Source organism: Pavona decussata, unplaced genomic scaffold (genome assembly GCF_977016875.1).
Source record: "Pavona decussata unplaced genomic scaffold, jaPavDecu1.1 SCAFFOLD_19, whole genome shotgun sequence".
In the NCBI taxonomy this organism is placed as follows: Eukaryota; Metazoa; Cnidaria; class Anthozoa; order Scleractinia; family Agariciidae; genus Pavona; species Pavona decussata.
Window position 1 is genome coordinate 885,001 of NW_028145442.1, and position 22,500 is coordinate 907,500.

A 22,500-nucleotide genomic window follows, 5' to 3' on the forward strand; every position below is an offset into this window, starting at 1 on the left:
TTGAGCATTCATACGCATGCGCGCAGCCTTCAAGCGTGTTCGATCAAAATGGCGGATGACCACGAGGGATTTGCGTTACTCGCTGTATTCCTACAGTATTCGGTGAAAACGCTTTGGTGTTCGGTCTCTCTGGTGATCCAAGTCACCTTAAACTCTTTTAGATTGGTCTACAGCTTTTTTCAGATTGAGTGGCTTCTAAAGAAGCCGTTTTTTTTAAACGTGGTTCGGAGTCATGCGTCAATCGATTGTTTTCAAGTCTGCTTGTTCCTTTTTTCCGATCTGTTGAACAGTCGGGTCTCACGATGGGGAAGTGCTGAAAACCGGGAAACTGCATTCTGCTGGATCTTTTTAACTTGTTCCTTGAACAGCTGTGCATCAAATTCTGTATCGTTGCCTTCATCGTCAGTTTCTTCGGGATCTGCATCTTTGTCGTCATGGTCTTCGTCCGTGGCTTCGATTTCATCATCATCACCAGCCAGATACCTGAAACAGCGTTAAATAACAGGACATACCGTCAACGCATTGGGTTAGTAAAATCTTTGAATGATTAGTTATAAATGAACGCCACAGTAACGTCTGAATGAACGATAGTATTTAAACGAAAGTCGTTAGGTCTGAATCTAGTTTTTTGTTTAAAATGACTTGTTCCCAAACCCACCGAGTCGCTTATTTCTCGAAAATACGACTAGCAACTTCATCTTATCTTTATTAAGGAAACCTACCTGTTAAGTGTGGTTGCAAGTTCTTCCATCCGCTCACACAGAGGTCCATAGCAAACAGAACATCTGATTCCATCTCCTAATATTGCATAGCTGTGTTCTTTGTTACTCGCTTCAAACAGACATCCTCTGTGAAATGTGTGGCCACAGTTAAGACGAATAACCGGTTGGTCTGTCTCCACCTCACACATTGGCTGGTCACAAGCTAATTCTGGGTCAGGTTCATGGCCCAAAAAGGCATACCCCAGTGGAAGACAGCGTTGATCCAGTGTTGAATCTAGTGCTGGAAAATAATATGGCTGCAGAAAAAAAAATAGAGTATTTATAAGAGTATTTTGTAAATGCCACACTATTTTAGTCAGTCATGCAGCACTTATTATTTGAAATTTTTAATTTACATGTAAAAAGGTTTTTCATTATAACAACAAGCATATAAAGAAACCTAACAGAAAACTGTTTTTACTTGTTTGTGTCCTTGTGTATTCCTGTTATCAAACATTCCAGCAGCCCTTAATTAATAATAATTAATAGAATTTCATTTTTTCTGCTAGCTCATATGACTATTTGGAGGGCCTGTATTTGTTATGTGACTTATGTTGACCCCACATGAGTAAGGCCAAAACTTTAACTTGATTCATCATTTTATGAAAACAATAGACTGTTTATCAATAATTTCTGGTAGTACAGTTCATCAATTTAACATGGAATGGTTACTCCCATAATTTGTCTGAGAGGGCACCCACCTCGGTGATTTATTTTAACTTGTGTGATTGTCATCACTCAAATTTCAATTTTGTTTTCATTTATTTATTATTTGTAATGTATACTATACATTGGCCCATACCAACCTGGTTTTTTCGTCTTCCCTTAGGAATCTTGTTGGTCTGTCCCAGAGAATTCCAAACATCACAGAACAGGTCGATGAGAAATTCTGCAGCGGAGTGGACAAGTTGTGCCATGTTGTGGATGCCCCTTCCTCGTGTGTACTGGGGAAGAAACCACTGCGCAAAATCGGAATCAAACCTTCTCCCGCTTAGAGCATGTGCCATGATTTTAATTTCAGCTGGTACTGCCCACACTGGAACATTCCTACAATGAAAACAGGTAATTTTTTTTAATAATTTTCTTCATTCACTGGTACTTTGCCAGTTCCATTTTTATAATTCTTTATTTAACATTATCTATTAGTCTCAGCTTATGTGAATAAACAGTTTTTTATCATAATAATGCAGTATGGATGCTCTGATTGATACTCAAAATAAATCATTTGTTTGAAATAATATTGTCTGTACAAACCTTCTTAAAACTGAGTGAAACACTTCCACTTTCTTCTCGGTGAAGGCATTCAGGTACAATTTGATGTTGTCCACCAGGGGTTGGTTCTCAGCTGCATGGTACAGAATGTCGGATAACTGACATAGGGTTGCTTTGTCATAATTTCTTCTTTTAAAAGTGATAAAAACGAGCGCCATGCGAAAGGTTGCCGCCAGCCACTTGTCAAAATCACCACCTCTGAAAATTGTACAATAAAAGTAAAACACCAGTGGCAATACTTCATCAAACAGGTGAAGAAGGAGCATGTATTCTGTATCCTTGCAAGTTTGACCAAATTGCTGGAGAACAGCATCACGGATGATTGTCCATCCACCAAACGCAGCAGTTGTTAATGTGTTGATTCTGTGTGGCTTAGGTTTCTTTGGGAGCACCTGTTTAAATAAATGTAAATGTATATGTGTTAAGTTGATATGACAACTTTTCATAAAATTAAATCTGCATTTACTTCTCATTCTGAAGTTTAGAACAATCAAGAAGATAAATCCCTGTGTATGTGAAAACATTTAACTGGAATAAACATTTACAAAGCCTTAACCTTTACCTTTTGTAAGCTGTGGTCACATTTGTGGTACATGTAGGTCTGGGACTATACATATACCTACCCTGAAGTTGGTTAACTTGTTTTTGTATTTAACAATCAAATAAATGTGAGCATTATAAATAATCTTTATTTACATTTATAGTTTACATTTATTTTATACTTAAACCACTACATGTATACAAAATCTATTTTAAATCAATATTATTTATTATAACTACCTTGTTTCTTCCAAACAACTTCTTGTAGAGCTTTTCAAAAACTGGTCTGAACAGCAACACTGTTGACTCCTCTGCATTAAGTGACACATGGAATGGTCCTTGCCAGGGAACTAAAGAAGGTACTGAACTGGTTGGCTCTTTTACAGGATCCCACTTTATGTTTATGAAATGTGTAAAAGAACAGCCTGTTACAATATATAGGTGGTTTGGTTTTTAAATATTTAACCCTCTTACTGTCAATTCAACAAACCTCTGCAATAATCTTCTTGTTGTATTTCCAAGTTGGAAAGTCTCCTGACAATATCACAACAAAATGTTGCAGGTAGTTTTTTAGCTCAGGGGCCTCGCTAAGTAGGTGAGAAAGAGCTGCACGGTAGTTCGCCACACTTTTGAGACTCTGTTGGAACTCATCTAGTAACCAAGTTGTCCTCAGTAGTTCCAAGTCGTGTCTGGCTTCATCTGAATATACTCTAGAAATTGCATAACAAGATGCTACATTATGTTCCTCTGGGTATTAGTTTACACAAGTGGTCCAGGAGTTGAAGTTTTCAAAAGTGTGCAAGTGTTCATGGAACATGATTTAAAATTTTTAAGGCCCTGGAAAGATTTTGGCAATGTTCATGAGCTTTGTAGGATTTGAACAGGTTTGAATTTGTACTGAGAATAAACATTGCAGACTCGTAGATTCTTTTATATGACTGGCATTACAATGTAACAGAATTTGTATAATACCATTTCATCTGCATGATCCAGCAAGTGTATAAATATGCTAGGTCGAGTTTGTGGCCTTGTTAAATGTTTTTTAAGCTGAAAATCACTAAAATATTGAAATGAGGTTGGAGGGGACTAGAAAAGAGTGAGTTGCCATGGGTACCGAATTTTTTATAGCCGTAGTTTTCAATGGTCTCTGCTGTAAATTGGCTGAGATAGCTCTATTTATATACTTGATGTTATATTGATTTGAGAATATGACGTCATCAGTCATCTCATTTACATATTTTACACATTTTTCAAACTTAAATATCTCCGGAACCAATGCAGATATTTAGAAACGGTAAACGGCATTTTTAATCTTTCCTAGAATTCTGTGATAAACCTTAAAATTTAAGAGGTAAAAATTTGATCATAGTAGCACTTTAAGTCCATTGTATTAAAATCTTTGCTAAGAAAACAACTTGATTAACAGTTTTTTGTTTCCAACCTTAGGTTTTCACAACTTTGCCTCATGTTGCTCATATCCACTCTTCTGTGCTCTATGGGCAGGGTGCTTAAATAACTCGAAGCAAAGAATTCGCGTAATGTGAAATCAAAGTACTCCAAGACTGATTGAACGTCTACTCCTCCTCTGCATTGCTTTACCACGCCACTCTTCATGGTGACTGGGACCCTTCTGTGGAGTTTAGTCAAGTCAGATGGCGTGGATACTGCTGGCATTGTTTCCTGTACATCCAATAAACCTGTGCACATATGCCAGGCAGTACTTGTTTGGCTTCTTGTGGGCTGGAGAATTGTGTGGATGAAGTGGATATCATCTTCAATCAGGAGCAAGAACTGCTTTTTCTAAGAACATTTTTAAAACTTGTTATAATATACTCACCACAGGATATCAAAGGCTAAGTAATCTGACTACTTCTTAACTCAAGGGATGTGATGCAATATACCATTATTTCCTTGATGGAAAAAGCCCATGTTAAAGAAAGAAGTAGGAAAAAGCTTCTTCTTTTCCATTATTGGTATATTGCATTATGATTATGTTGCAACAGTTGTTATTCCACTAAATCCAGTCATTGCACGAACTCATACATGTAGCCAACCCCCACCTGAAAAGTGATAGCCAATGTATGGGTCTTGATTATGGTGCAAGGGTTGCACTGTGCTTGTTTTCTACACTAGACCACAATATCAGTAAAGTTAAAGGCACTTAAAAACTTTGCAAAGAATAATACCGGAAGGTATTGTGTTAGCTTGTACATTTGAGGGCTGTCACAAAATGTTCAATCATGCAGTCGTTCATACACAAGTAACCGACTTGCTTATTGTGAGTCACCTGTTACATCAAGAGCTCTAACCTTGAAGAATAAGTTGTTTTTGAACAATTTTAAAGATTAGCGAAACCAAACATTTTCAATGATAAAAAAAGCACAGCAAGCTGTTCTTACTTCGGTAGCTTGGAGGATTTTTTTCTTAACCTCTTTCCTGTTGGCCTCAGCTAATGCCTTTTCATAGTTCCGGAGAGTCTTTGGGTGACAGCTAAATCCCAGGACCATTCCAGACATCAGTGAACTGTAACTTGCACCACACATTTTCAGGTTCAAACCATTGGCTTTTTGCATAGGACATATTTTCTGCCAATAAGATTCCATGCTTAATACAATCTCTGTTCACAAGTTCACAATAATAATATTTATTGTTAAATTGCATTCTATAATATTATAATTTATTATAATTGTTAATATAATGATATTATAGAATGCTCGACCTCATTCAAAAGCAACCACCCCCTCTCCCCACCTTTTAATAATAAACTTAATTGAATATCTCATCTCAGGAATTTTTTTTTTTCACTTGTTTTTATTCTAATAGCTGAAGCTACTGGAAATGTGAAGATATTTTTTGCTTTTTAAACATGATGTTGCCTGAAGTACAATAAGCTTGTGTTCACTTAATTTTCTTATCACTGTAGAAGGAGAAATACCTGATTTCGATAAAAACTCAGACTGTGCATTATTGCCACAGTTCTAACTCTCTGTAGCTCCTCCCGTTTTGCTGTTGCCTTTTCTTTGGATTCATTGAGGATGGCACTGTAAATCTCCTGGAACAAACCCGGTGCATTCTTTTCACAAAAATCTTCCATTTCTTTAGGGCTGTACAGGTGATGGCCTCCCTTTGAATAATGCGTAGTCAGCGCCTTATGAAAGCTGTGCACCAATTCACTGAATGCAGGTTTTCCTGAAAATTATTATGGCTGTCTTATTGGCATGACATACTATTAAGCATGTAACTTGAAAATGCTGGGAGTAAATTACTTGTTGAACCAATATGTAGAATGAAGCCATTCATCTATGATAAATTTAATTTTCAAAGTGCCGGTGTCACTGTGGCACAATTTTTTTTTCCTGTTACCTTGACCAACTGGTCGTTTTAAGAATCATGGAAGGGGAAAGCTCAACTTCTTATTAATTTTATTTAGTTTTTGTGTATTTATAATAAAATTTTGTCAGTAAAAGTAATTAATTATATATCAGTACAATACTTCTTTGTAAACAAAAACGTGTTTGAGGCAAAGTTTACTTACTGATAGCCATGATTTTCTCTGTTAGTGTATTTTTGTCAGCTTTGAGCTCATCAATGTTCTTTTGAAGACCGATGTTCTCCTGTTTCATATCTGCAAATGTTGGGGGTATCCATTGTCATGTTATTTATTGATTTTGTTTATGTGTATTTTTACGAAGTAAACCTTTTTCGTATAATAAGAAAATGATGTAATTACAAATAAAAACTCGGTTTGTTTTTACACCATTTTCAATAAGTAAGTTGCAGCTTAAATTTCAAATGTTGCAATTGCAAACTTCACAGGAAAATAAAACATGTTAAAAAGACAAAATTCAATGTTAAAAACACACCTTTGATTTGGTTATTAAGGTGTGAATTATTTTCTTTTAGTTCTTGGTTTTCCTTTTCCAGTTCACTTAACTTCTTCACTAGTTCTTCCCAGTCTGGTGAAGTCTCTGGGGCGATCTTTGTACTAGGCTCTGCTTCATTTCCGTCACAGGAGCGTTGTCGCTAATAATAGTAATAAGACCAATAAAAGACTTCTCAAGTCGAATTGCTATCTCTTTAACACCTTTACACAACAAAAAACTTTGAGGTGTATTCAAGTAAATTACCTTTCTCGGTGAAACGTAAGACTTGTTGCCAGTAATCCTCTCGTCGCTGTCGGCGTGTCTTAAATGTTTTTCGCAGAGTTTACCAGACCCTATTACAGAACCAACTGACTCGAAAACTGGGAACAAACGTTTTGGACAGCTGGTCAGCCTTCCAGAGCACTGATCCTCTTCGGAACGCTTTGGAAAGCAGCACAGGGACCCTATCTTTTGCTTTTCGCCCTGGAGGTGTCTCACACACAAGCACACTCCTTCTTGCAAACCATATTTTTCGCAGTCTATTTTGCGTAGACGGGAAATTTTCCCCCAACAGTTAACGGGGCTGTCAAAGTTGTTTTCCTTCGTTCGCAAACTTCTCGGAGCCTTCACACAAAACATTTCCTACATAAAGCTACCAACAACAACAAGTTTGCGTCTCGTCGAGGACCTCGTCGACCGGTATTTTTTTTTTTTTTTTCACCAGCCCTTTAAACACAGTCATTGGCAGGCGGCTGCCAAAAAAGGCGGGAAAGTTGCCTGATCAGTCCTAGGACCTAAAACATGGCGACGAAACCAATAATGACAACAACATCAACAAGCTTCTCTTCAAAAAGTTTATTTCAAACTCCATAGCCTACGGTTCTAAATACAGTCATTTAAACAGCATTTCTAACGAGGACTAAAATACTGACATAAAACTATATGACAGGTTTACACAAACACTAACGAACTAAAATAGCCGCGACAACAGGACGGATTGCCTACCATTGCCGCGAACAACGGACACGAAGGTTTCAACAACATGCGGGGAGAACACACTGACTTGATTCTCATGTCAAAGAAACAGATGACCAACTTGGAATGGCGTTTAAAAAAAGTCATTGGAACGAAAAAAAAGTCATATTTCATATTATCTTCAAAAATAATCAAACTTTCTGTCACGGAAATTCTGACCTTAACAATTCATGTGCGACCTTAACAATCTTGAAAAACCGAGGTCCACTGAAGTCTCATCGTCCAGAACAGCCATAACAGCAGTCAACAGAACAATGCCCAAAACGTATTGGAAAACAATGTTCGATTACCGTCTAAAGTAGCTTCTCATTTTGCGAAGAAACTGAACCGACTGTTCAATTATTGATGACAACACAAACGTGTGCGAGCGGTCAGAAACTGGTCCCCAGTTACGTGGGAATTACGTGGAAAAATGCGATTCGTCGTCCGCCATTTTGAAATTGTAACGGCCACTATTTTAGTGAGCATGCGCAGTGGTTTTTCCGCCCTGTCGCGGTAATAAAATTCGATGTCCCCGACAGAGCGCAAAAACCGCTGATTGGTCAATAAATAATGACGTAAAACGCGTTACTTTTCTGAACTGCGGCTGCGCAAGGCTGCTCACAGAATTAGATCGATCGATCGATCGACGATTCGACGATTGACTTAATTCACAGGGTGAATTCGAACTTGTGCTCTTGGAAAGATGCAGGGCAGAACTGTTTTTCGTAATATCAGTAAGACCCGTTTCAGGGAAACGTGGATGAAAAGACCTTTTTATTTTGCGACGTATTCTTCGCACAAGAGACGACGCGGGACAGCACGTGTAAAATCTGCAAGCTCAATTATTTTTCTTGCCGTTGTGCATTTTGTTTTCGTGGAGAGTGAGTCCTCCAACTGATTTGCAAAACTTCCCACAACCATCCTGGTCACAGAGATAAACTTGTCTTACGGCAGCCCCAACTGCTTGCGGATGAACCGCGTGAACGGTGGCCGAAGGCTTCTGCGTTGAGTTGACAAACTGCGGGACTAGTTGGTGTGGACTGTTTTGCTTTAGAACACGAGTCCGCGCTTCAATTTTTGATTTTAACTGGTCCACTTGGCTTGGTTTCGACTAGTACTGGTGTCTTTCAAACATGAACAGTCCTCAGGATTGTCAAGGTCATTGTTGTCGTCGTCATCGCTTGGGTGTCATAACTACCATGCTAGTTATTGGAGCAACCATTTGGCAACTTGGCCACTTTATGAAGTAAGTAGTTTCATATCATTCCATGGGACGTTTTTCCTTTTGAGGGTTTTTATAAAGTGTCCATTCTTAGACCTAACATGTGACTGCTTGAAGGAATTTTAAGATGGTTCAGTATTGTATTTTTATTTCCTGAATCATTATTTTGTGTCTATTTTTATTTCACGTTGAAAGTCCAGCAGCAACTGCAACTACAATTTAACAGGAAAATTGAAACCTTACAACACTGAAGAATATCTCTGACTATCTCTGAAATTTGGAAATGTAATGAATATTCCTAAGTACAGGGTTGAAAAGTGTAGTTGTGAGAGTGCTCTTCTATCACTAGTGTCATCAAGGTTCACTTGAGAATTTTTTTTTTGTTTCTTGGCATTGGTTTTTATTTACTTGAAAAAAAGTAGTTAAAATACCTGTAGTCCATTTCTTGATTGTTGTTTAATTTTCAATTCAGTTATTTATTTTGAACAATGGTATAAAGTTCAAGTCATTTGCAACTACAGCCTGTACCTTCATTGCCAGATGCACCTTTTTTCTGACATGACTCATGTTTGCTTTTGCTAAAGTTTTCTCATAGTTGCTTATTGTATGTGGATGGCAGCTGCACCCAAGTACCATACCAGACATCAAAGATGAATAACTTGCCCCACCAAATTTCAACTGCAATCCATTTGCTTTCTGCATGGGACAGTTTTTCTACCAATGAAATCAGAATGGCATACAGTTGTACATCTACTCTGTGAAGGAATTTGTTTAAGACTTTCTCTTTGTATTCAAGATTTATAATAACAAAATCAGACTACTTGTATCTCCATCATAAGGAAAGGTGTTTGTCTTCTCATAGAAGAATTTCTACAATTTACATGTATAAATGGGATGCTATGGAAAAATATTAATAATTATAATCCATCAAATATTTTCACTCGCGCGTGATTGGTCTAAATGCCTCACGTGACCGAATATACCCCAGCTAAAACTGGGGAATATCTGATGATATTCCCCAATTTCAAAAACTGCAAGGGGCGTCTTGTTTACAAATTATTAAAATTAATGTCAAAATGGGGGAACAGTTTGCTTTTGTGACAGAAGGAGAGATAAACTTGCTGGTCGATAAAGCAGTATCAGAAAACAGCATATGCTCTAAACGTTTTTGACAGTAAACTGTTTTTAAACGAAATGTTCAAATACTCAAGCTCGTTGCTACATTTTGCAAAAAATATTTGAAGGATAATAACCACAGTAGCCTCCATTTGGCTTTAAACATATGCTAAGATATTTGTCCTTAGACATTATCTGCTCCTCGAAGCTCACAGTTTTCCTCGAGCTTCGCTCTCGGAAAACTGTGCGCTTCTCGGAACAGATAATGTCCGCGGACAAATATCTGGGCATATTTTCGCACCAAATGGAGGCTATTGTTTATTTATTATTAGTTGTGTCAAACAGAATGCAATAAGTAACAGGATTACTTGAAGTTTCCATTCAGTAAATGAGATAGGGGTAATAGTACAATTTTTTGTATAGAAGCTGGGTGTGTTCCAACCTTTTGCAACTTCTTCAGGGTTTATTCTAGAAATTTTGTAATTTTTTTGGGGACCTTTTTTCAAGAAAGAGGGCCCAAGAATAGGGGCCCCATAAAAGATATTTGAACTTCTTTGTACAGTCTATTCTGAAGCAGCCAAATAAAGCCCAGAAAAAGAATGCAGAAACAAACACAAAGGAAACAAATTGCAAAAATCTTGCAAAGCCACGCTCTAGAATAAACCCTGCTCTTTACTAAATAGTTAACTGCACAACAATCTTATTTCATTTACAGTGAGAAATCACAAGTTTACTTCTAGTTTTATTTATATTCATTGTTATTTGTTACAGGTTCCGTCTGAAAGTGTATACCTGATTTCTAAAGAAACTAAGGCTGTGCAGTATTGCAACTACCCATGTCCTTTGCAGACTTGTCCTTTTTGTTGTTGGTGTTTCCTTTTCCTCATTAAAGATTGCGTGGAAGATGTAGTCAAAAAGCCCAGGAGCATGGCTTTCGCAACATTTCTCCATTTAATCTGGACTGTAGAGATGTTCTCCACTTTGTGAATAGTGCTGGACTAATAATCTGTGGAACTGCTGTACAAGGGTGCTAAAATGCTGTGTCTCCTTAATAAATGTCAAAATGTAAAGCAATATTTTATATCCATATTCAAAGGCAAATGTTTCTTTCAAATCTGTTAATTTTTCTTTGTAACAATTTTACATTTTACTGGTAGCAGTCAAATGTTGTGGGGTAATGTTATTATCCATTCTTCTCATTATTTCATTAAACAGAATTAGGTGTTATTATTTTGATGACCGATTTGATTAAGTAACCTATAAAAATATTATTACTTTGAAGTGTGATGTTTTCTGTTCACTTTTTTGTATTTAAAGGCCTTAATTTTTTCACTTCATAGGCAGTTTGACTAGTGCCATTAGCATGGCATGATAGCAATGAATAGGTTACCTTTAATTTTCTTTTGAAGCATGGTGTTTTCCTCTTTCAATTCACTGTTCATTTATTGTTGCTTTATTTGAAGTGCCATTAAAGAGGCATTGTGATGAGTAATAATATTTCTGTCAGGAAATAATCCTTTCAGTGTTTAATGATGTTATAGGTTGCTCCTTTTCATATAAGTATAAGTACAGATTTCATTTATATTTCACATGAATAACAACCATTGTTATTCCCAGTAATAATTTCATTTTAAAATCTTGTAACATTTTAGTCCTTGGAAATATTTTTTTGTTCATTCTTAGTTTGTAGCTCTTTTTTACCTCTGAAAAGGTAAAAAAAAGTACATGTGTACGCAATGCTGAACTTTCATGCTGGAGAGAGTAAAATAATGCGTGTGTATTTGTGTGGGGTTGAAACACTGTACAAGCTAGGCCTTAATTGACCAAGTTAGAACAAAGAACAAGATTCACACCAAGGAAACTTTGAACATTTGCTTTTTTCTCCGTATTACACATACCATTTTTTGCTTTCTTTGGTGTTGAGTGACATAACATGTATTGCTCTATTTTCTTCTTTTTGGGGTTGTTTAACTCTTTTTCAAGTTCACCACAGTTTCCCTGGTCTTTATGACTGCCAGCTGTTTTGTCAACTTCGTTTTGACTTTTGAGACGCTAAGCCAAAGAAAGCAAAAACAAGTGGGTTGCTTCTGTTAGGGGCTTAAGGATGCTTTGTTAATACAGATGTTGAATCTTCCACAAGGAGCTTAGGGTCCATTGATGTTTTTTTCTTTTTTTTTTTTTTTTTTCTTGATGGAGACATAAAATATGAATTGCCTTCATTGAAATAACTGTCATCGTTAACCACAAGGTATTGGGATGACTTTGTAGCAGTTAAAAAAAAAACTTCCTGTGATATCAAGAGTTACTAGGTTTTCTTTTCGTTTTCTCTTTAGAGGGACCAGGGCGTGTCTCCCCCTACACCTATTAGAAGAATGGAATTCTGAAAGGGTGAGGGGTTGACTCTTCCTATGAAAATTAACAGTCCTTTGTCTTATTCCATTTCTCATACCTTTTTGGGAGGGATGTATCTCCTCTGCTGACAAATCCTCTCGTCTGTATCTACGAGGTGTAGATGTTCCTCGCAGATGAGAGTTCCAGTGTGGTTTTCAAAAAAATCAAAAACTGAAAACAACCAGTTGGGGCATTTTACAAGAGTACCTTTGCAGGCACCACTGCGAAAGGGATAACAGCAATTCGACTTGTTGAAGTTAGTCTGAACGTCGTAATGCTTTTTGCACAACACAACTTCGTGTAAAAGTCACAGGCTCGTGCGTTTTCCCTGGAAACAATGGACAAATTTCTACAACAATCACTGGCGCCAGATGTCTGGGCATATTTTCCCAGTGTTCTTGGGGCCTTCAGACATTGCATGACTAATTAATTGTTTTTTTTTTTTTTTTTACGGCAAACGGCAACTCCATGACAAGACGGGGAAAAACCGACAGCTGGTAGCCGCGTTTTAGGCAGGAAAACGGTGACTTGAGCAATCACTCGGTACACAGATAAATAGTCAATACACTTTAATAAGCCTCCAGAAATTATAAGTTAAAAGGCAAGTAAAGTCAAAACCTCGAAAAAATACATTTTAAAAAGTCAAAGGACACAAATACATGAAAACTTGCATATTACAGTTAAAAAGACGGCTTAAAATAAAAGTTGCCGCTTTGTTAAGTTCTCAAAGTTCGGCCTTCAATACTTACAAAATCCAAAACCTTGCAAAGAAGATGCATCCGTTTATCCTCTTTGAACATCAGAACAAACGTTCAACTTTAAAAAGCTTTTGCAAATTTTCATAGAAACGAAAAAAAAGTCATATTTGATATGTTGCTCGAAAGGTGTTTATGCATGACATTTCTCTTTTCTGACCTTAAAGAGTGAGCGTAGACCTTAAGAAATGCAAAAATCCGTGCTTGCTTTGAACAAGATAGATGCGTTAAATCCTCTAAATTGGCCACAAATGTCGCTGGTTTAGAACTACCACTGTCAAACCGATCTTTTCATGAAATGCTCCACAGCTTGCTCGGAAGATGGCGGACTACAATGTAGAATTCTGAAGTTCTGAGAAGGAGGACAGCGGCGTTACGGCCTTTCGAATGACGTGTATTATTTTGATTCGTCGTCCGCCATTTTGAAAATCGAATGGCGGGAAGAAGGCCGGAATATATTGCGCATGCCCAGCGGTTTTTGCGCTCTGTCGATGTCCCCAGAGTCTCTCCTGGCGACTAACCGCTGGCCAAAGGGCCTGAGGACTCTGGGTACGAGATTGGAGGGGATTGGGCTTCAAAAATGGACAAGTTCACACTTCCGACCCAGACCCTTTTAACCCCTCCCCCTCCAGGCAGGTACAAAAGTCGGACCGGATCAACTCGGACCGACTCGGATTGTCTCGGATCATAAAAAAAAAAAACATCAAAATAAATGAAATTGAAACTTTTACCCATTTGTATGCTAAAATTCCGGTCAATAATGGACCAAATTAGAAAGACTCGCAAGTCAAGCCACTATTTTGTATTCTAAGCACCAGTTCCTCTCGGACTCGTCTCGTGTTCATCCATCCCTGACCCGCCGCGTTCATGGACCCAGATGAAGGTAAATCTAGGCCATCTTTGTCAGTGAATTTATATCCGTCCTCCAAAATGGTGAGTTTTGCTCAGCAACGCAGTTTTGATACCCTGCGAACGCATACGGACGTATTTCCGGCAGGCTACAGTTTTGATTGTGACAATGTGAGACGATTTTATTTATACAGTACGCTATTTGGTTCGTCACGCAACGCTTCTGCCTGGAGAATAATCTCATACCCAGAGTCCTCAGGCTTTTTGGTACTGGAGTTTTTTTAACGCATGATTTCTGCGGTAAAACAATGGAAGCCGTTACGGAACTTACACAGAGCAGCCAATCAAAAAAATTTTTAATTTTTTTTCAATTTTTCCAGAGTTTCAGTCTCCTGGCAACCAACCGCTAGCGGACTCGCAAAATCTGCGCGAACGCGTCCGCGAACACCAAACAGCGTACGGCTGAAGTTGGTTTGTAATTCGTTTTAAATCGGTAAAAGCCGTTTTTACTTGGGTTCTTGGGTTATTCTAGACCATCGTGCAACTGGTTGTAGGTCATTTAGGTCATTTTAAATCAGATCATTTAGGTCATTTTAGGTTATTCTACAAGAAAAGATGGCGGAAGCTTCTTTTGCAAAAATCGTGGTTTATCCTTCTCTCACAACTACAGTGGATCAAAAGGTTGATATACTTGTGAGGAATTTGTCTCCAAAGCAAGGTGTTATTCTTCGAGCTCGAACCATGGACGATAGCAACATTGTGTTTGAGTCAGTCGCTAAATACAAAGCCGATGAGAATGGAGAAGTATTAGTGTCTTCAGATTCTTCACTGGGCGGATCATACACCGGTGTAGAACCAATGGGGCTGTTTTGGAGCATGAAGCCTGTTACGGAACACGATCGAGACGATCTACTGAGAAAGCGGAATGTGACAACACCCCTACAAGTCACCTTAGACGTCTTCAGTGGAGATGATGAAGGAACGTTAGACGAAGAAGAGAAAGAAGCTAGCATAACATTGGAGAGGGCTTACATGGGAGCTGGAGTGAGCCGATGCTTCCTGGAGAGCCACGGATTTTATGGAACTTTATTTCTACCGCCTGGTGATGGGCCCTTTCAAGGTATTCATTTTCTTTTTAGGAATTTTTAGCTTTTCTTCTGTCAATGATTTTGAGCGAGCAATGCCCGGTGTAGGCAATCGAACGGAATTGAAGTCGAATTCCATCGAACTCAATCCACGGAGAGTTCCGTAATCGAAATCAATCGAACTCACCTCCCCACCCCCATCCCCCACCCCCCCTCCCCCCCCCCCCAAAAAAAAAGATTGCTAAGTTTATTGACAAGCTGTGTTGACCTCATACCCTCAGCTGGCTGGCGGAAAAAGTGCTTCAGATGATCCATGGATTGAGTTTCGATTGCTGGAGTAATCCAGGGGTGGTAAATCAATATGTCAATAACATTCTTTGATTGATATTGATTGCCAACTGCAATTGATGAAAATCGAGTAAGAAACAAAGTTGTGAGTTTAATTGCTATAAGTTGCCTGTTGATTCATTGGATCGTAAATCCTTTTTGCAAATCAGGCTGATAAAATCATTGGCACAATTTGTCTGTATGGTTTTATTCAGCAATCTAATCTTCATAGCATCTAAGAGCTTTGCAGTAATATTTTATTTATTAATTTATTATTAACAAAATACTAGGAAGAAAAACAGCTAAATATAGGAACGTTGGGGTCTTTTTATCTGGCTTCGCTTCAGTGCAGCATCGGAAGAAGCTGTGGCCAGAATAGTGATGTGCAACTGGTAGGTCTCATATTGTAGCATCGCTGTGAAGATGGAGTATAGTAAACAACAAACTCAGTGTTTTTGTGATTTTAATCATTTGCATTAGGGAAGAAGCGTACGAGTAAATCTCAGAGTAGGCAAAAAAGAAAACAATAACTCAGTAGCATAGCAGTAATCACTTTGGGGTCATAAATATCAGTTGTCTTCTGTTGTGTTGCAATAGCACTGCCATCTTCAGTTCAGAAAAATGGCTATGCTTGAATCAACAAGACAGAAAACTTTGATTTCAATTGATATTGACTGTATGGATTGATTTCTGATATCAATCTCTATTCATTGACTGCTCCTAATATAAGCTTACGTGTATGACTGAATTGCGTGGAATGTTTGTTTGATAATATGCTCAACCAGAATGTGTTTAAAGCACAAAATGGCAAAACAGTAAAATTTCAGAGCGATAAGGTAGTTTAAGATAAGGATCAGCATGAGATAATAATGTAATATTAATATGGAGTGTGATTATCATCACCTCTGAAATAAGATTACAGTGCAACAAACTCAACCGATCGGGGGCCACCCAACATTGATCAGCCAATCACAGGTCACGTTTACAACAAAGGAGTCTGGGTTTGGTACTTTGTAAACCAATCAAAAACGAGAACATTTCTTTAAATTCTCAGTGTCGGTTTTATTGGTGGCCCTGGTTGAGTTCATTGCACTGTAATATCTCTGACTTCAACAAGTTGAAGTCACTTGCGAAGCAATTTTTCAAGTGCCAATGAATTCAGTTTCTTTGACAGTCTATGATCTATTTAATGGTACTGTTGTAGTGTGATCTGTTGTATTGGATTTTACCCTAGAGTCTATTGATTATTTAATCAGGACTCTGTTTAAACTTACTTATTAGCTAAGTCAGATGCTCCTGTATAAATAAATGAATGATTGAATGATTGAATGAATAACTAAATAAATAATGTGATATTCAAATATGCAGTTCTGATATTGAAATATTCAATTCTGCAATTCAATACTTGTGTTGTCATATTCAAAGTGCAGTTCTGATATTGGAATATTCAATTCTGTTATTCAATAGTTGTATTGTGATATTCAAATATACAGTTCTAACACTAAGTTACAGTGTATGAAGTGATGATGTCTTGTTTGGCATGTCACTCAGTAACTTGTTTTTGAACAAACCTGGTGCATGGGACCGGGTAGCACTCCCCAACACAATAATATATTTCCCACTCAAGTATAATTATGTTCACCATTGTGTTAACCATGGTGGATGTTGGAGAAGAGGCAGGGATGATAAGAAATTACCTCCTACAAATTATAACTATGATAACCAGGCTTTTGGATGTGGAAGATCTAGAGAATGATTGTCTCGACTGTTTGGAATTTAAGCTTGATTAGGTTTACAGTCTTGTAGTCAGATACCAAAACCTTGAAATCATCTATGACAGAGTGGTTTGTTGTTTGCCAGTGGCTGCCATATTTGAACACTTGAACATGTGCAAGGACCCAGTCTTGAGCCATGTGGGGCAAGAATGGCTTGAAATTCTGTAACGCCTTTAATTTTTTGAATGAGGCCCCCCTGACTCTTTAGATGACTTGATGGTCGAGGATTTAGAGTGGACATCGAAGTCGTAGTGGTGGATGTGGATTGCTGAGAATCTCCAGTTTCCCGTGGGTTTGAACTAGCTGTCTGGCTGGAATACTGCTCAAAAAAATGAGTTGTCTCTTGTAATAAAGGGTGAAGACTAGTTTCCATATCTCAAACTGACCTTGGACATTTACTTAAAATTACATGAACTGAATTTTAGGCTAGCCCAAAATAACACTCCGGTTAGCCTAGAAAGCACTCCAGTTAGCCTAATTAGCACTCCAATAATATATTATTACAATATATCTCTTGTTAGCCTAAATAACACTCCGGTTAGCCTAAAGAGCTCTCCGGTTAGCCTAAATAACACTCTGGTTAACCTAAATAGGTCTCTGGTTAGCCTAAATAACACTCCGGTTAGCCTAAATAGGTCTCTGGTTAGCCTAAATAACACTCTGGTTAGCCTAAATAGCCCTCTGGTTAGCTTAATTTAGCTTAGGTATGTTGTGGTTAGCTTTTTACATTGGGAGTTAGGATATCTAGCCAAAAAATATATATATTTACAAACAAATAAATAATAAAAATAAGAATCTGGCAGCGAATCCTCATTAGTCTAGTGGTTAAGGTTCCTGCTTGGTAATTTGACTCTTAATTCTTGAGGTCACTTCTTTTTCTAACTTTAAAAAGTAGCAAAGTGTGATCTATACTTCGTGTATGAAAATTTAGAAGAAGAAAGGTCAGTTTGGGATATGGAAATAAAGAGACAGCTCTTTGGTGATCAAATGCCTTTTCTCCACAGTCTGCCATGTTTAACTCAATGGTGAACAAAATAATATATTATACTTTGGTGGAAAATAAATTATCATGTCAGGAGTACAGTGATGCCCCGTCTCACCAGGTTTGTTCAAAAACGGGTTATTGGGTGCCATTCCAAATAAGATGTCATTACTTCATAATTCAATGTTAGAACTGCATATTTGAATAGATCACAATTCAACTGTTGAATAACAGAACTGAATATACCATTATCAGAACTGTATATTGGGATCAAAATTAATATCACAATACAAGCATTAAATTGCAGAATTGAATGTTCCAAAATAAAAAAATGCTTATTTGAATGTCACAGTACAACTTTGAATTTTGATGGTAATCACACTCTATGATAAATGAAGCTTGAGGAAGTGTTTATCCAATTTCTTAACACCGAGAAGTTGTTTGAAAAAATCGAGGTGCTGATAAGTTGTAAAACAATTTTAAGGTTTTTGGAAATCAGATGCACGAAATACTCTCTCTGCAAGTGTTTGATATTAGCTTCTAAAACCAGCAATCATTCTTGGAGAAGTTCAAAGCAAAAGTTCACCAAATTTTATGATGATAATGTAGATCACGTTTCCAAACCTCCTTCTTGGTAGTGATTTCCTTTGTTTTCTGTACATGAATGATTAATGAGTTTGAGAAACAACAGTGTAATTTACTCATCCAGGTATTGCAAAGTCTATTTTTGATGTGAAAAATAATCACACCAGTTATTTAAACAGCACGTGGTAAAATAAAAAAACAAGGTTGAAAAATGTATATCTTTAAAAACATTGTACTCCTTCAAAAACAATAACAGGGAAGAAATACAATATGAGCTTCAAACATAAAATGTATAAGGATGGACAGAGACGAGACACAATCTGAAAGTGCCCAGGGAAATGATCCAAAGGAATATACATTGCTAAGACCGGAATAATGCTTAAACATTTGGATGAACGATTCGTTTATACTTGATATCTGGCAACCTTTCTCTTCCTTCCCAATTTTTTTCAATTTTTCCACATGTAGTTTACCTTCTCTAGTTATCTTCATGTCTGGGATTTAGAGAGGGGAGTTGAAATGGGTATGTAAATTCCCACCAGCAATAGCAAGCCACTTGGAACCATTTCAGGGAATTGATAAAATCTCACCATATTCGAGTCGCTGATTGGCCTGTGGGGAAGAACAAAACCAAACTTGAGAAGCTGTTGAGACAGAGTTGAGACAGAGAAAGATGTTGAGACAAAGTTTAAAATCAAATTCTCGTATCAAAATATTAAAGGACTCAACATCGGGCCTGAACAAATTTCGAGTAGGACGTGGAGACAAATGGCGAGATCTTATGACGGCGGCTTAAACTTACTTACTTTATACATGCTTATTTTCCCAAGTTTTAGAACTTTTATTTACATTAAGTTACAGTAATTTTACACAAAGCCGCTCTTCTATTTTATTCACCACCCCAGGAGTAGTTTATACCAAATTAGCTTATCTTTTATAGGAAGGACCCCCCCCCCCCCCTTTACTCAGCTCCTAGCGGCCCCTCACTCATAGAATAGCCATTAGATGATGAACAGATTTACATTGGTTCTTGTTCACAGGTGTTGTTGACATGTGGGGATTTACTGGAGGTTTAAGAGAAGACAGAGCGGCTCTCTTGGCATCCAATGGGTTTGCAGCGTTAGCCTTGGCATACTGTGAATATAGAGACCTTCCTCAAAAGTATGAAGTCCTTGATCTTTCTTACTTTGAGAACGTAATTGACTGGTTGTGTGCACATCCTAAGATCAAGTCTGATGGTGTTGCTCTGGTTGGCTTGTCTTTTGGTGCTGCTATTGCTCTGACAATTGCGTCACAGCTTCCCGATAAAATCACGGGGGTGGTATCAATTTCAGGATATCACGCTCTCATTGGGTGCTCATTAAAATGCAAGACCTTCACCATACCAGGATATGATATGGACACAACTCCCACAGACGACTGCACTTGCTATGAGAAGAATGTGTCTATTTTTAAAAGCAAAGAGGCTTTTAAACCCGGATCACCATCAGTTGTTCCAGTAGAGCATATCAGATGTCCAGTGTTGCTGGTTTATGGCCTTGCAGATGCGCTTAATCCTGAAATAGAGTGGATGTGTGGGGACCTATTTTGGCGTATGAACCAGCACCGTAAAGCATCACTGTGTCGGAGACTTGCTCTTCCTGGGGCTGGCCACTTTATATTACCGTGTTATCTTCCACCATGTTCCAGGCAATATGTTAAGATTTACAATGAGGTTTGGTTTATGGGAGGAGATAACAAAGCCCTGCAAGCAAAGGCTTCAGAAAAATACTGGAATGAAAGTCTGGAGTTTCTTTTAAAAAGTACTGTTGAATCATGTAGGTAGTTACTCATTCAAAACAAAGGGTTTCGTTTAATCAGGGGCACCCAGCAAGAACATTTAAGCCAAATCATGCTTAAAATCTTGTCTCCTGTGTTCCCAGATCGTTTGGTGGCTTTTTAAAGGCATATTTATATGACCTAAAAAGAAAAAAAAGGATAAAGCGCAATAAAAAACTGAGCATTTGGACACTTACTTTTCTGAACAAAATTAAAACAAGCTGAAAATCACTCATATATAGAGAGGTACGGAAGTAGAGGAATTGCTTTTCCATTTTCCTTTTTTGACGATGTGTCCCTTTTACTAAACAGGAGATATCTGCTGGTAGCTTCTTGTTCTCTCACTTTCAAGGTAGCAATCACTATTCTTGACTGCTACGTGCTTGCTCGTTGCAACACACAAGGCGATTTTATTCGCCGCTCGCGGTGAATTTGATAGCGATTTTCGTCATCGATTGATATGGAATTGTGTTATAGTTATCCCTCACTGCAATTCACCAAAACAAGCAAAACGGTGCCGTTCATTGCACATTAACAATGAACACAATAGTGCTGAATACTTCGACACTTAAATAGAGTCATTTATTTATTTTATTTTTACACACTTGGCGATATTTTCGCCAATCGCGGCGATGTGGTATTTCAATCTTGTTTCCAGGCTCCATCGAGGGGCGTTTTGAAAAGTTATGTGATATAATCTCCCAACCTGATCGGTTGACTTTTATACCGCATGACCATTCGCACTGATGAGCGTAGAAATGCGAGGGAACGAGCACACTATATAGCTAGGCGAACTTGGATGTCTGACAGAAAATTCCTCATGGATGGGTCTGCTGTGACTTTTCGCCATTATGATATAGGAGCTTTATTTCTTCTTCAAGGAAATTTGAATCAATATTGTTCCTACAAAGAAAAAAGGAAGCAAGGCGATGAAAAGACTGTTGAGAGAAATAGTTTATTTCCTCTTTAGCTCACGACGTAAGAAATTAAAGGCAAAAGTAAAGGCAGCCCCCACAGCCACCCCCAAGAGAAATTTCTTGCAGCCTAACTACAGACTAGTAATAACTGGCAATTAGAAATAAAGAAGCAGCAGAGATTTGACTGAGCGTTAGCCCTCGTAAGGAAATGGGAGGACGCAGTAGAAATTTCATGGGTCCACTTAGCAGTTTAACATACACTACAGAGTTAATTCTCTGATCCATCATTTGTGTCCTTAGTGCTAGTGGCACAGTATTTATTTGTACCCTAGAATAAATAGCACGATATCACGCTAGTAAACCTGTCTTCGTACTAAATTTTTCTGTGTTTACTAACCTTTGAAACTTTCGTTCATACAAGGTAAATAATGATAGCAGCATTACCTGAAACAACAAAAAATAAACAATTAAACTAATTTCAGAAAGTGTAGAACCAGAGCGGATGTCATGCGAGCAAGTTTCCTTAACGCTGACATTATAAAGTCGCAATCAAATTGCGAAAATCAGCTGTGGTACACGCAGAAAACTTGAAATTGATATCGCACTTGGTAATTCCCTCGAAAATAACAAAACCGTCGATATGAACGACCCTAAAAAGTATTAACCCTGGTTGTGAGAGTTTTCTCAAAAGAGAGAACAAACTCTCATCAGTTCAAAGCGATTTTTTTTTCCAACACACGCACTGAACGAACTTGGAAAAATATTATCCATTTAATTATTTTTCGTTGGAATCCGTTTCCATCCCAGCAATCCGTCACCAAAGGCATTTATTCATAATTTTAGAAAACTGGTTAAGTGATTTAAAGAAAACGGATCCACTATTTAATGGTTTCTTATGTTTCAAGTATCTCTTTTAGCTTTTTAAAGTGTCACTAAAAATAGGGGACACAATCCCTCATAACTAATCAATATACCTGCAACGTAAACTGGCTTATCTTATGTTTTATAATCAGCAAGCAGAAAAGCGCCTTCCTTGTGACTGCCGTGAGTGATGATCAGTCAGACCAAACACAAGGCAAAACTAGTACTTGAAGCAAAACGGATACAAATGGTGCGAAGCGCGGCAACGATGCCGTAACATTGCCTATCTTGGAATGTAAAACGTGCATAACTGCAAAAGTAATCTTGCGCATGCGCTCTCCCGAGTTGTCGGTATGCTCATTTT

At 37.8% G+C, this 22,500-nt stretch overlaps 5 protein-coding genes and 2 long non-coding RNA genes across 8 annotated transcripts in view; 3 read left to right on the forward strand and 4 right to left on the reverse strand.

The window, feature by feature from the left end:
- The window catches only part of LOC146486923 (uncharacterized), a 2,999-nt gene extending 53 nt beyond the window's left edge, over positions 1-2,946 (reverse strand). Inside the window, exons 1-5 of one of the 2 annotated variants that reach the window (XM_085090591.1) lie at positions 2,814-2,946; positions 2,016-2,425; positions 1,568-1,808; positions 723-1,018; positions 1-483 (exon numbers count right to left, since the gene is read on the reverse strand). The exon at positions 1-483 is cut by the window's left edge and continues 53 nt beyond it. In XM_085090591.1, coding sequence (XP_084946717.1) covers positions 252-483; positions 723-1,018; positions 1,568-1,808; positions 2,016-2,299 — 1,053 coding nt within the window. In that variant the 5' untranslated portion in view covers positions 2,300-2,425; positions 2,814-2,946 and the 3' untranslated portion in view covers positions 1-251. Of the gene's footprint in view, positions 484-722; positions 1,019-1,567; positions 1,809-2,015; positions 2,768-2,813 lie in introns of those variants that run through there. The other variant, XM_085090582.1, reaches the window with a different exon arrangement.
- Positions 2,832-6,417, forward strand: LOC146486924 (uncharacterized). Its single transcript, XR_014858195.1, has 2 exons — positions 2,832-2,932; positions 4,020-6,417. It is a non-coding gene; the product is annotated as an uncharacterized LOC146486924 (long non-coding RNA).
- Positions 4,315-5,667, reverse strand: LOC146486926 (uncharacterized). The gene is made up of 2 exons (XM_085090612.1): positions 5,509-5,667; positions 4,315-5,158 (listed from the first exon to the last, which is right to left on the reverse strand). Exons 1-2 carry the CDS (start codon positions 5,665-5,667, stop codon positions 4,919-4,921), a joined length of 399 nt encoding a protein of 132 aa, XP_084946738.1. The 3' UTR covers positions 4,315-4,918.
- On the reverse strand, positions 4,315-7,968 carry LOC146486925 (uncharacterized). Its single transcript, XM_085090604.1, has 3 exons — positions 6,701-7,968; positions 6,437-6,596; positions 4,315-6,198 (listed from the first exon to the last, which is right to left on the reverse strand). Exons 1-3 carry the CDS (start codon positions 7,073-7,075, stop codon positions 6,101-6,103), a joined length of 633 nt encoding a protein of 210 aa, XP_084946730.1. The 5' UTR covers positions 7,076-7,968; the 3' UTR covers positions 4,315-6,100.
- A 105-nt stretch (positions 7,969-8,073) lies between these two features.
- Positions 8,074-11,652, forward strand: LOC146486927 (uncharacterized). Its single transcript, XR_014858198.1, has 2 exons — positions 8,074-8,699; positions 10,563-11,652. It is a non-coding gene; the product is annotated as an uncharacterized LOC146486927 (long non-coding RNA).
- Positions 11,653-14,373: 2,721 nt separating this feature from the next.
- On the forward strand, positions 14,374-20,382 carry LOC146486928 (acyl-coenzyme A amino acid N-acyltransferase 1-like). The gene is made up of 2 exons (XM_085090690.1): positions 14,374-14,906; positions 19,581-20,382. Exons 1-2 carry the CDS (start codon positions 14,402-14,404, stop codon positions 20,363-20,365), a joined length of 1,290 nt encoding a protein of 429 aa, XP_084946816.1. The 5' UTR covers positions 14,374-14,401; the 3' UTR covers positions 20,366-20,382.
- A 741-nt stretch (positions 20,383-21,123) lies between these two features.
- The window catches only part of LOC146486929 (MFS-type transporter SLC18B1-like), a 27,111-nt gene continuing 25,734 nt past the window's right edge, over positions 21,124-22,500 (reverse strand). Inside the window, exons 15-16 of the mRNA XM_085090664.1 lie at positions 21,673-21,719; positions 21,124-21,261 (exon numbers count right to left, since the gene is read on the reverse strand). Of these exons, the coding sequence (XP_084946790.1) occupies positions 21,177-21,261; positions 21,673-21,719 (132 nt within the window). The 3' untranslated portion in view covers positions 21,124-21,176. The remainder of the gene's footprint in view (positions 21,262-21,672; positions 21,720-22,500) is intronic.